Raw genomic sequence first — 12550 nt, 5'->3', positions numbered from 1 at the left:
TGATATTTTGAGATTTATCAATCCATTTTGTTTAGATAAATGGTTTGGAGAAAAAAATTATTGTGTTCAGTGAAAATTTCAAACAAATTCTACCAATGATTTTAAAAGAAAGTAGATGATATATTGTTAATGCAACAATCAATTCTTATTATTTGTGGAGACAATGTAGAGTGTTGAGATTGATTAATTAATTTGCAAATATTGATAATCTAACAGATATGTAGTTTTAAAGATCGAATTGAAACAATTGTTAAAATCGTGTATTATTTGTTTGACAATATTATTGATGATTCAACTTATTTTGCAAAGAGAGTCATATTGGCACCGACTCTTAATGTGGATGATCCTCTAAATGAATACATGAATTCATTAAATACTTCTAACATATTTGAGCTTTAATTTGATAGAGCATATATGCAAGAGTGATATGAATGCTGATTTCTTGGCAGATATACACATACTTCAATTCTTTAATGGAATTAAATGTTTCTGTGTTCTCAATCATGAGTTGAATTTGAATGCATGTTAGATTTCCTATTATGTAGTTGAGGAAAAAGTAAGCATTCACTAATTCACTACAATGGTTGTTACTAAACTTAGGAATCATATATTGGAAATAAATTCTCTTTGAAAATAGTGCACGATATAAGGGGTTGATTTAAAATGTCATCAAGCACCTTCTGTTGGGTGTCAGTCGGTTTGACCGAATTTAGCTCCTGTTCGATTCAAAGACGTGGTGTTATAACTTACCATTGAAGGATATGATTAAATAGTTAATGTCCACCTACTTATCACCAATTTATTTTAGATATGATGTGACAATTAGATAGTTAAAAACCTTTGTGGTTAAGCATACTTGACTTACAACCATTAATGACCCACTGAAAAGTAAGCATAATGCAGTGCTGAGATCCAACACCTTCACATCTAATTAGTATTGTCTTTCAAGCTCTAAATGAAGACAATTTTCTATGATTGTCACTTATGAAATAACAATTAACAAAAGTTAAAGTCGGTTAGGGTGTTTAAATCTCAATGTTAGCATGTATGTAATTATTTATTTGTCCGTAGGGTAATTCAGTTGGTTTTTGAGTGGTAGATTATGGGTAAAGACACATGATCAAGTTTTGACAGTTGCAATGTGGGAGTCACACCTAATATGGTGGGCTCCTTGTGAGCATCAGACACTAGTAATCCCACCAATCGGTGGACCATGGTCCAAAACGACAACTGTTACATTCAACGACACACCTATTTTTTTTTTTTTACTATAATGAAACTATATAATTTAAAATGAAACTGAATAACATGTTTCACATATTATATTGAGTGTACATTGTCAAATGAAACTATAGTTAAATTAGAATGATACTTTAGTGGTGCTGTAATGAAACTACATTGTGTATAAAATGAAATTGAATAGCATGTCTCACATATTGAGTGTATAGTTAAATGAAACTGTAGTTGAATAAGAATGATACTTTAGTAGTGTCGTAATGAAACTACATTGTGTATAAAATGAAACTGAATAGCAAGTCTCACATATTGAGTGTATATTATTAAATGAAATTTTAGTTGAATTAGAATGATACTTTAGTGGTAGTGTAATGAAAATGTAGTGTGTATAAAATGAAACTGAATAGCATGTCTCGCATATTGCGTGTATATTGTCAAATGAGATTGTAGTTGAATAAGAGCATCCACACCAGGCCAAACATCTTGTGCACAGATGGCACCCGGGTTGGACTCCCAAATGGGAGGTTGTGAGTTCGAGCCTTAGTGAAGGCGTTATTGGCTCTTTGTGCTTGCAACTGCAATGGTCGGGAGAATGGCATTACGGGGGGAGCGGGTTGTCAAATGTGCTTGCAACTGCAATGGCGTTACGGGGGGAGCGGGTTGTCAAAACCCTGGGCAAAAGAGCCACCCAGTGGGTGCTTACAGGGGGGAGCGGGTTGTCAAAACCCTGGGCAAAAGAGCCACCCAGTGGGTGCTTACAGGGGGGAGCGGGCTGTCAAAACCTTGGGCAAAAGAGCCACCCAGTGGGTGCTTACAGGGGGAAGCGGGTTGTTAGAGTCGTGCCCACCGGGTGGGTGCTTACAAGGGGTTACAGGGGGGAGCGGGCTGTCAAAACCTCCTGGGTGCAGGAAAAAGAGCAGCCGATGTGGGTGGTGCTTACAGGGGGAGCTCGTGGCTGTCACGAGTGCACCCATCGGGCGCTATGATTATTATATTTTATTTTAAAATCAATTTTTGCTCTTTTTTTTTCTCTCCACTCCCACATTCTCTTTCCTAATCACTCTTACATTCTCCCCCTAATATTCCCAACGGATAATGTTGCTATAATAATAATAATAATAATAATAATAATAGTAATAATAATAATAATAATAATAATAATAATAATAATAATAATAATACTTTGGTGGCTTTGTAACGAAACTACATTGTGTATAAAATGGAAATGAATAATAGGTCTCACATGTTGAGTGTATATTGTCAAATGAAATTGTAATTGAATTAGAATGATACTTTAGTGGTGCTATAATGAAACTACTACACTGTGTATAAAATAAAATTGAATAATGATAAAGGTTTTTACATTGAAACATAACAGAATTTGTCGTCTACCATGCATTGTTAACGGAAAAAACCTCTAAACAACGTTTTTCTATACTAGTCCACGTTGTTACGCGGACCATGCTCCACAGTAAAATTTGTCGTCATCTCATCTAATAGATCGTTGAATCATCGTAAGTTACTCATCCACTGTTTTATCGAGCTAGAGTGTGAAGACTTGGGGTAAGAGAATTTTGCCTTTCCTGAGAAAGAAAACTTTAATGGGTGATAAAAGAGTTAATACCCAATATAGTCCTCGACTATATCAGTTTTACTCAATTTAGTTCTAAATGACTTTTTATGCTCAAGTTAGTCTTCGACTTTGATGATTTTACACAATTTAGTCATTTGTTAAAAATATGTTAGTTGAGTGTTATAAATAGTGTCCTAATGGTAATTTCTCATCCTTCATCGCATTTTGGGATGATTCATTCTTCTTCCCCTTATTAAGATCCACACAGAAATGCAAATCTTCGTACCCAAATCAACTCCAACCCTAAATAAATAAATATTTGCCTACAGTTTTTTTTTTAATAAAAAAAAAATTAGGGTTGAAGTTGATCTGGGTACGAAGATTTACATTTTTGCGTGGATCTTAATGAGGAGAAAAAGAAGAAACCGTCCCAAATGCGATCAAGGATGAAAAATTACCATTGAGACCCTATTTCTAACACTCAACTAACTAACAGAATTTTTAACAAAAGACTAAATTGTGTAAAATCGTCAAAGTCGAGGATTAAATTGAGTACAAAAAGTCACTTAGAACTAAATTGAGTAAAACCACTCTAGTCGAGGACTATATTAGGTATTAATTCGGTGATAAAGTTTTTAAAAAATTGTAAATTATTATATTTGTATAATTGTTTATATTATGAATTCTTTTTTTCTTTTTGTATCAACTAGTATTTGCGCCCGTGCGATGCACAGAATAGATTTTTTAAAATATTTTAAAAATATTTAGATCGATATATACTTATATAAATTATTACATCGAATATTATATAATGCAATTAATGAATTGAGTTTGATCGATTGTATTTTCTATGTTATCATTGCTTGAATTCGATCAAATAATTGTCCAATTAATAGTCAATGTGTAGATGTACACATCCAATGCTGGAATTTTAGATATTTTAAATATGGAATAAGGTTCAAATTGGCCACTGAACGTAACCTGAAAATACAATTAGGCCACCGAAGAAAAAAAAGTACAATTAGGCCACTGAACACTCCAAATGTATGCAATTTCACCTGATAGCAGGTTACTTGTCTATGTGGCAGCTGAGTTGACATTTTTAATAATTTTTAAATACTTTTTAATAAATTTTAATAATAAATTTTTTTTTAATTTTTTTTTTTAAAAACGACAGGGTTTATTTTTATTTTTTCAAATTTTTAATTTTTTTTAAAAAAATTTATTATTAAAAATGTCAACTCAGCTGCCACGTAAGCAGGTAACCTGCTAAAATTGATGATAACCTGTTATCCGGTGAAATTGCATATATTTAGAGTGTTCAGTGGCCTGATTGCACGTTTTTGGAGTGTTCAGTGCTATAATTGCACTTTTTTTTTTGTTCAGTGGTCTAATTGTATTTTCAGGTTACGTTTAGTGGCCAATTTAAACCTTATTCCTTTAAATATCAGTGTGGAGTGAATTATATATGGGGATCATATTTAATTTTGAGTGACTTATTAATATTCATTACATTTTTTAATTGGTCTAACGTTTTCTAATTGGTCTAATTTGTTTTCCATCTTTAAGCAAAGTCTTCCTTACACATTCTATAAATAATTACACATCTTTATATATACGTATTGCAATGAGGTTCCATAATTTTGGATAAAGATGTGCTACAAAATCAGTCATAATTAATTTCTTTCGAATCATTCATACGTATTGCAAGAATATTATATTAACATCTTTAACTAAGTGGCTTGTGGTCCATTGGTATCAGATTGCTCCCCCCCATGTGGGAGGTCTAAGTTTCAAGCCTTGTTGTAGGCGTAGTTTGTATGTAGAGCTGGAAATGGGTCGGCGGGGCGGGGCCCGCCAAAGCCCGCCAAAATACGGGCCTAGGGGGGAGGTTAGCTCGCCCTGCCTCGCCTTAAAAGCCCGCGGGTTGGCGGGGCGGGGCCTGCCAAAGCCCGCCAAAATACGGGCCTAGGGGGGAGGTTAGCTCGCCCTGCCTCGCCTTAAGCCCGCGGGCCTTGGCAGGGGCTCGCTATATGTTAAAAATTTTAATATTAAATAAAGATTATATTAATATAAAAACGTAATAAGTGTACACTAAAATCATTTGGATAGTTTAAACATATATTAATGCATTTGTACTTTTTAAAACACAATAATAAATAACAAATAATCAAATACATAATGTGTTAATCCATAAATTAATAACGAATTATTTATACAATGTACTAATTTTTTTAACTTGATTATATATATATATATATATATATATATATATATATATATATATATATATATATATATATATATATATATATATACTATTATAGAAATTATTTATTATAATTCTTTTTTTTTTTACATTTGGCGGGCCCCCGCCGGCCCGCCAAGCCCGCGGGTTAGGTGGGGCGGGTAAAAAAGCCCGCCAAAATACGGGAGTAAAATATCAAAGCCCGCCCAGCCCTTTTCGCGGGGCGGGACGGGCTTACCCGGCGGGTTAAGCCCGTTAAGTTTCAAGCCTTGTTGTAGGCGTAGTTTGTATGGGTATCCCCCTTCCTTTGTAATATAAAAAAAATTACACAATTTTCCTTATAAATTGTGGATACTAAACAATGCTATTCAATTTTTCATTTGTAAATATATATCTTTACATAACTATATTTCAAGTAACATATATATACATTTTTTTTAATATTTCCAGTAACTTTACATTTTATAAAATATATAACCGAGATTAATATTTTTTTCATCTGGGCTAAACCTTTTTTTTTTTCATACTCGGCTAAACCTTATAATTACGCAATCCTTATATTCTTAGTATAAAATAACATTTGGTGTAAAAATTATTAATTTCTATATCGATTAATATTCTTTCCATCCCGGCAAAACCTTATATTTTCATCTCGTATTGCAAAACATTTTTCATCTTTAGTTATAAAATTTTCCTTATAAATTGTGGATACTAAATGATTCTATTCCATTTTCCATTTTTAAATATATATCTTTACATAACTATATTTCAGTAACATATATATACATATATTTTTTTATATTAGTCACTTTATATTTTATAAAATATATAAATGAGATTAATATTCCTTTATATACTGAGTCAGTTTGGAATCATTTTTCATTTCAGTCAATTATTAATAGTCATTTTCTATTTCAATTGGCCTAAATTTCATGTCATTTTTATTCTTAGTCAATTATTTCTTTTTAATACATATTAATTAATTAGTTAGTTAATAATTAATAACCATTTTTTTATATTTCCACTGACTTTACATTTTATAAAATACAAAAAAAAATATAACCGAGATTAATATTTCTTTCCATCTCGATTAAACGTTGAGATGCAAACCTCATTTTACATTTTTATTAATACATTTTATACCAATAATTTTTATATTTTTATTAACTTATTAATATTCAAGTATTAATATTCATTTCCTTTTCCAATTGACCTAATTTCCATAAAAAAAAATTATATTTCTAGTAATTTATTAATATTCAAGTATTAATACTCATTTCATTTTTTTATTTTTTTAATCAAGTATTAATATTCATTTCATTTTGTGCATTTGAGTCAGTTTTGAAGCATTTTTAATTTTCAGTCAATAATTAATAATCATTTCCTATTTCAATAGGCCTAAATTGTGTGTCGTTTTTATTCTCAGTTAATAATTATTTTTGTAATATTCTTTTAAATACTATAATTTCACCACGAACAAAACAAATGAATATTAAAAGGAATGTAACCCCATTAAATCTTTCAATTTAAACAAAAGACAGAAATTTAAAATTTTAAATATAAAATCTATACGTTTATTCGTTTTACTTAATATGTTTATTACCAATTAACTATATTACCAATTAAATTATAAAATACCATACATATTATTACCAATTATGCTATTATTTAATTAATATATTTTGTACACGGTATTACCAATAGAATATTTAATTTTTTTGAAAGGAATATAGAATATTTAATTAATTGACTACAAAAATTTGAGCGGAAAAATGAAATAGGAGGATTTTGATTATATATATATATATATATATATATATATATATATATATATATATATATATATATATATATATATATTAGGTATTATTTTTATAATTAAGTTATAATATTATTAAATCAAAATTATTTAAAATATATAGATCTACATTAAGAAAAATCTTATTAATTTTGGATATTAAAATTATATATTTATATTAAAGGTGAAATTATAAATAATTAAGTTTCAATAAGTTTAGTTATTTCTTAAGTTATATATAGTTAGTAATGAATATTTTTTTATATTAGATTATGCTTATATATGGCTACTCGTATTAACCATCACTATATTATATTAATATATAATTATTTTAATATAATATATAATTAAATTTAAATATATGGTTAATATTTATTCAATATTATTATGCAAGTATTACAATTATAGCTTTGTATATGTAAAACATAGAAACTTAAATAGTTTAAATTAAAATTATTAAAAATAATGCGTCTACAATATAAAATAAATTATACTTGCTTTAATAATTAATTATTAATATAATTGCCTAATATAAATTTACAATTATTAATAATTATTTGTGATAATTATTAGGCATTAAAAAAGATAAATAAAAAATAATAAAAATAGAACAGGAAATAATATATAGATCCATACAATATCTTTCATAAGGCAAATTGATATAAAATTTAATCTATAATTATAGTAGGAATAGGAAAGTAGGAAAGAATATATTGTATTAGGAATTGTATTAACATATTTTAATGTACAATTATAGTACGAATAGGATTTGTATTACCATATATTTTAGAATATTATTATTCCAAAAGGCTGAACCCCACCTCTAAGGGCCCCCCACACCCTGGCCCGACAGAGCATTTGGGAGGATGTAAATCAAGGTGACTCAACCGAACATGAACCATAGAGGCTAGACCGGTGCTCACTGCGCACAAGGAGCCCCCCTCACTTTGAGAGGTTGCTCCCACACTGTCGCTGGTGAGACTCGATCCCTGGTCATTATTCATATTTTAGAATATTATGCAAACCTTAATAGTGTATGAGTCCGGAAAGTTAAAATGGAGGATTTTGTTTGTATATATAATATAGATTACTAATTATTTTAATAAGCTTATTATTATTATATTTGGGCAATTAATTATTAATATTCAATTTGGTTCTATTATTTTCGCACAATCTTCCTTATAAATTCTTGATACTACCGATTGTTTTTCATTTTTCCTTTTTAAGGGAAATAACCATATTATTAGTAAAAGTTTGGGCTAGAAACTACACAGAAGAATTTTATTTTTATTAATAGTATAGAAAATTTTAATAATATAAATAAATGTTACCATAATTATGTGTACTAATTTGTCATATATAAATTTCTTACTTTAATAATATTAAATCATATGATAATTTATTCTATTAACACAAAAAGAACAATAAAAAAACATCATCCCATACTCCGTACTTAAAACACAACTCACAGTATATTTAAAAAAAAAAAAAAAAAAAACTTGAATGGAACAAATAATCCATTCTCTAAAAACAAAAAAAATATAAGAACATTGGTTTTTATAAGAATTTAATTACAGGAAATCAAGTTTAGGTCAATAAAAAGTAAAAAAACACTAAATGGTACTTTCAAGTTTCAAGCATGCACATATAGAGATATTTTAATGTATTGGCCTTCAATTATTTCTCTGAATCAGAAGAAGTATCTTCATCAGATGAAGAGGAACCACTTTCCACCACCTCTTCTGAATGTTGACATCGACCTTTTTTTTTTCCTCTATAACTTATTTTAAAGCCGAATTCTTTTTTTTTTTTTTTTTTTTTTTTTTTTTTGCACTGGCCTTATCGACCGTAGCTTTCGCTTCTCTCTTAACTACAAAGTCACCAAAAAAATAGTGAACTCGGGTAGTATCCTCTACTGACTCCGTAACCAATGCATCGCACAAATAACAAAAACCATGCCTGGAAATAAAATATATAAATAATATTACAAAATTATTGTTTTAAACAAAGCAATAATACGAAAATACAATACATATAATACAATTTTTTTAAAAAAAAAACAGAACAATAAGTAAAAACAAAACAATAGTTAAAAATTATGGAAGATCAATTACAATAAAAAATAATACGAAAAAATACTTTTCTAAAAAAATTAAACCTTTTTGCATCGGCTTAGTCGGAGTAACTACAGTTGATCTGGAGTGGCATCGACCCAGACAAATCCATAATAAAGAATGTAAATGAAAAAATAATAACATTTTTTTTCCACAGAGATAGAAATAGTTAGAAGAAAAATTGTACCTTTTAATGCTTTGAAATATGCATATTAGTTTGAGCGGCTATTGAACCACAATGATTAAATTGATAAATTGGTGATGAAAGAGTCATCTGCAAGAGAAAAGAGGGATGCAATGTAAAATGAAGACTTTAATTTTTATTTTTATTTTGTCATCAACTCATTGTATTTATAGGTGAAAAATATGAGAATTATAAATTTGTAAGATTTTTCAAAAGGAAATTGTATTTATTTATTAAAGGTATTGCCTTAATCAAATTATTATATTAATATTCCTAATCAAGTCATTATATTAATATTTCTAATTAATTTTATTCCTAATTAATTCATAATATTGATATTACTAAATTAATCTTAAATTTGGACGGGAAAATGAAATAGGAGGATTTTGTTTATATATATATATATATATATATATATATATATATATATATATATATATATATATATATATATATATATATATATATATATAGGGTCCGGATCAGGTGAGGACCTAATCTTAGGTGAGGACGTGAGGACTAATCTAGACCATTAAATCAGAATGATGTATGATTGAGATTAAAAGAAACAAATCACACGGATTAAGAAAACAAATCCCTTTAAAATATTAAAATATATAAATTTAGGATAAATCAGTCTTATTAAAAGATGTTCATTCCTATACAAAATGTTGTGCATTCCTATACTGAGTGTTGTGCATCAATAACTTCATTGTTGTGCATCAATAACTTCATTGTTGTGCATCAATAACTTCATTGTTGTGCATTCAAACCAACTCCCTAGCCTATAGTGCACAACTTACAACACTAGGTTGCACAATCAGCACACACGAATGCACAATCGTACTACCCAGGCATTTATACATATACACGACAATCCAAATATAGACAATATTATACTCAAAAGAACAAGCAAAAAAAATAAAAAATACTGATTAGTTTGCATGGGCGAACACTCAATCAATGATGAAGAAATCGCGGCTCCAAATTGCAACGGTGATGATCCAAGAAAATAGGAAACCAATTTGGCCAAGGATTATACATGCGTTCACACTTAAAAAAAATAGAAAAAGACACTATTATCCCACTTTAACAAAAAAGATCAATCCATGTCATCTCAAGAACTCAAATCTGGACCATCCAAATAAAAAAACAAACGCACAAGATTAGTCCTCACGTCCTCACCTGATCCGGATTCTATATATATATATATATATATATATATATATATATATATAGAGAGAGAAAGAGAGATTGAGATTGTGTGAACAGTTTATTCATTTATGATAACACTGACCATTTTGCAAGTAATTAATGAAAGGGAAAATTGTAAAAAATGTCCCTCTATAATATGTCAATTATCAATGTCACCCCTGAATTATGAGTGGTGTAAATGTTGCCCTCAATTATCAAAACGATGCACATATAGCCCCTCTCGTAACGGACATGTAGTTTCCCATTAGTGTACGACACCGTTAAGTTGGAGTAAATATGTAATTTAGTTGTTTTTTTCCTCCCTTGATTCGAAGTACCAGCGATGGACAGCGGTGGGGAACCACAGGTTCGTTACGGGAGGGGCTATATGTGCACCATTTTGATAATTGAGGGGCAACATTCACACCACTCATAATTCAGGGGTGACATTAATAATTGGCATAGTATAGAGGGGCATTTTTTACAATTTTTCCTTTTTTTTGAACATAAAACAGACAACTTTCATTAAAACCGTAATAAATCGGAAATACAACTCGGTGGGATCTTGAACCACACCTCCGAGCCAGCTAGAGAACCGGTCGCCCGAGCGAGTTCATGAGCTACGCGATTCGCTGATCTCCTGACATGGGCTATGCATACATTCCCTATGTCACTAGCAATCACCCGACATTGCTTTACAATCAGACCAACATAAGAAAAATCAACAGACTGGGAATTAAAAGCATTACAAAAATTTAAACAGTCAGATTCTAAGATTATATTATTCAGTCTTTGTTCCTTCAACCAAGTCAGTGCTTCTTTAGCCGCAAGAGCCTCGGCCACATATGGATCATGCTCATCGGTCAGAACTCCCCTCTTTGCCGCCACGAAACACCCCAGGTGATCGCGGACAACCAGGCCAAAGCTAGCCCCACCCTCAGCCACGGATGCGTCGACATTGCACTTCAATGAACCTGCTGGCGGTGATGTCCAGTGCTCACGGGTCCTGGCCCTCTCCACAACACTCCTCGCCTGGCAGTACGCCGCACTCCAAGTAACACGAAGCTGTTCATCAAGTGTTGCGATGCGGTAACAGATGGAATGGTATCATGCCATACAGCATCGTTGCGTGCACGCCAAATTGTCCACATAATTTAGGCCATTTTCACTGCATCATCAGCCCCTTGACTGCCCAGAATATGGTCCATGAAAGAGATGAAACCCCTGCCGTGTAGTACATCATTGGTCCCCCATAGCTGCTTCGCAAAATCGCACTCACAAAAGAGATGCGCCATTGATTCCGTAGCAAAGCCACAGATTGGGCAGCCTCCTCCAATCCATACCCTTTTCAAACGCAAGTTATCCCGTACTAGTAGGACGTCACGAGCACATCGCCACAGAAAGTTTCTCACTTTGGGTGGAGTCGGTGCTGCCCATAATGTCTTCCAAGCATGGAACGCAGCAGCCACAGTTGAGTGCATCCTCTCACGAACAATGAGGCGGTAACCATTTTGCACCGTATACTTTCCTCGTAAATCACCTGGCCATCTCCAGCAGTCTTTAGTGTGAGTACTCACTGGGGTGGCAAGGATCCGGGGGATGTCATCAGTATGAAAAATATCCCGCAATATGTCACCATCCCATCGCCCATGTTCATCAAGCAGCCCACTAACCGTGGCATGTCGCAATGCGTCCACACACGGCGTGATTAGAGGTTTATTTGAAGCGTCCGCGAGCCAGTTCCATCCCCATATTCTCGTTTCCGTTCCATCACCAATTCTTCTGGCTAAGCCTTGCTCTAACACAGCCCTCCCGGCCATTATACTCCGCCAAATAAAGCTGGGGTTCCCACCTATTTGGGCCTCCATGAACTCCACGGTAGCAAATATTTAGCCTTCAAGAGACGGCTTACCAACGAGTCAGGCTGAGTTAGCAAGCGCCACCCCTGTTTGGCCAATAAAGCAATGTTAAACTCATGCAGTTTCTTAAAGCCTAAACCACCCATCGATTTCGGTTAGCACAACCTGTCCCAGGATAACCAATGTATCCCACGGCCCCCATTTCCACCCCCCCCCCCCCCAATAGCGATTGAACATCTTTTCCAGCGTGTCGCACACCCGCAACGGCAACACAAAAATTGACATAGTAAAAATTGGAAGAGATTGTGCTATGCTTTTCAGAAGTACCTCCTTGCCAGCTCGGG

General features: G+C 31.9%; 1 protein-coding gene across 1 annotated transcript; it reads right to left on the bottom strand.

The window, feature by feature from the left end:
* Positions 1–10872: 10872 nt before the first annotated feature.
* LOC109177169 lies at positions 10873–12167 on the bottom strand. Its single transcript, XM_019326471.1, has 2 exons — positions 11517–12167; positions 10873–11412 (listed from the first exon to the last, which is right to left on the bottom strand). Exons 1-2 carry the CDS (start codon positions 12165–12167, stop codon positions 10873–10875), a joined length of 1191 nt encoding a protein of 396 aa, XP_019182016.1.
* Positions 12168–12550: the final 383 nt, after the last annotated feature.

The sequence above is a fragment of the Ipomoea nil genome, unplaced genomic scaffold, assembly GCF_001879475.1.
Source record: "Ipomoea nil cultivar Tokyo-kokei standard unplaced genomic scaffold, Asagao_1.1 scaffold0802, whole genome shotgun sequence".
In the NCBI taxonomy this organism is placed as follows: Eukaryota; Viridiplantae; Streptophyta; class Magnoliopsida; order Solanales; family Convolvulaceae; genus Ipomoea; species Ipomoea nil.
Note: the sequence above shows the minus strand (reverse complement) of the source record. Positions and strands in the feature narration are given on the sequence as shown.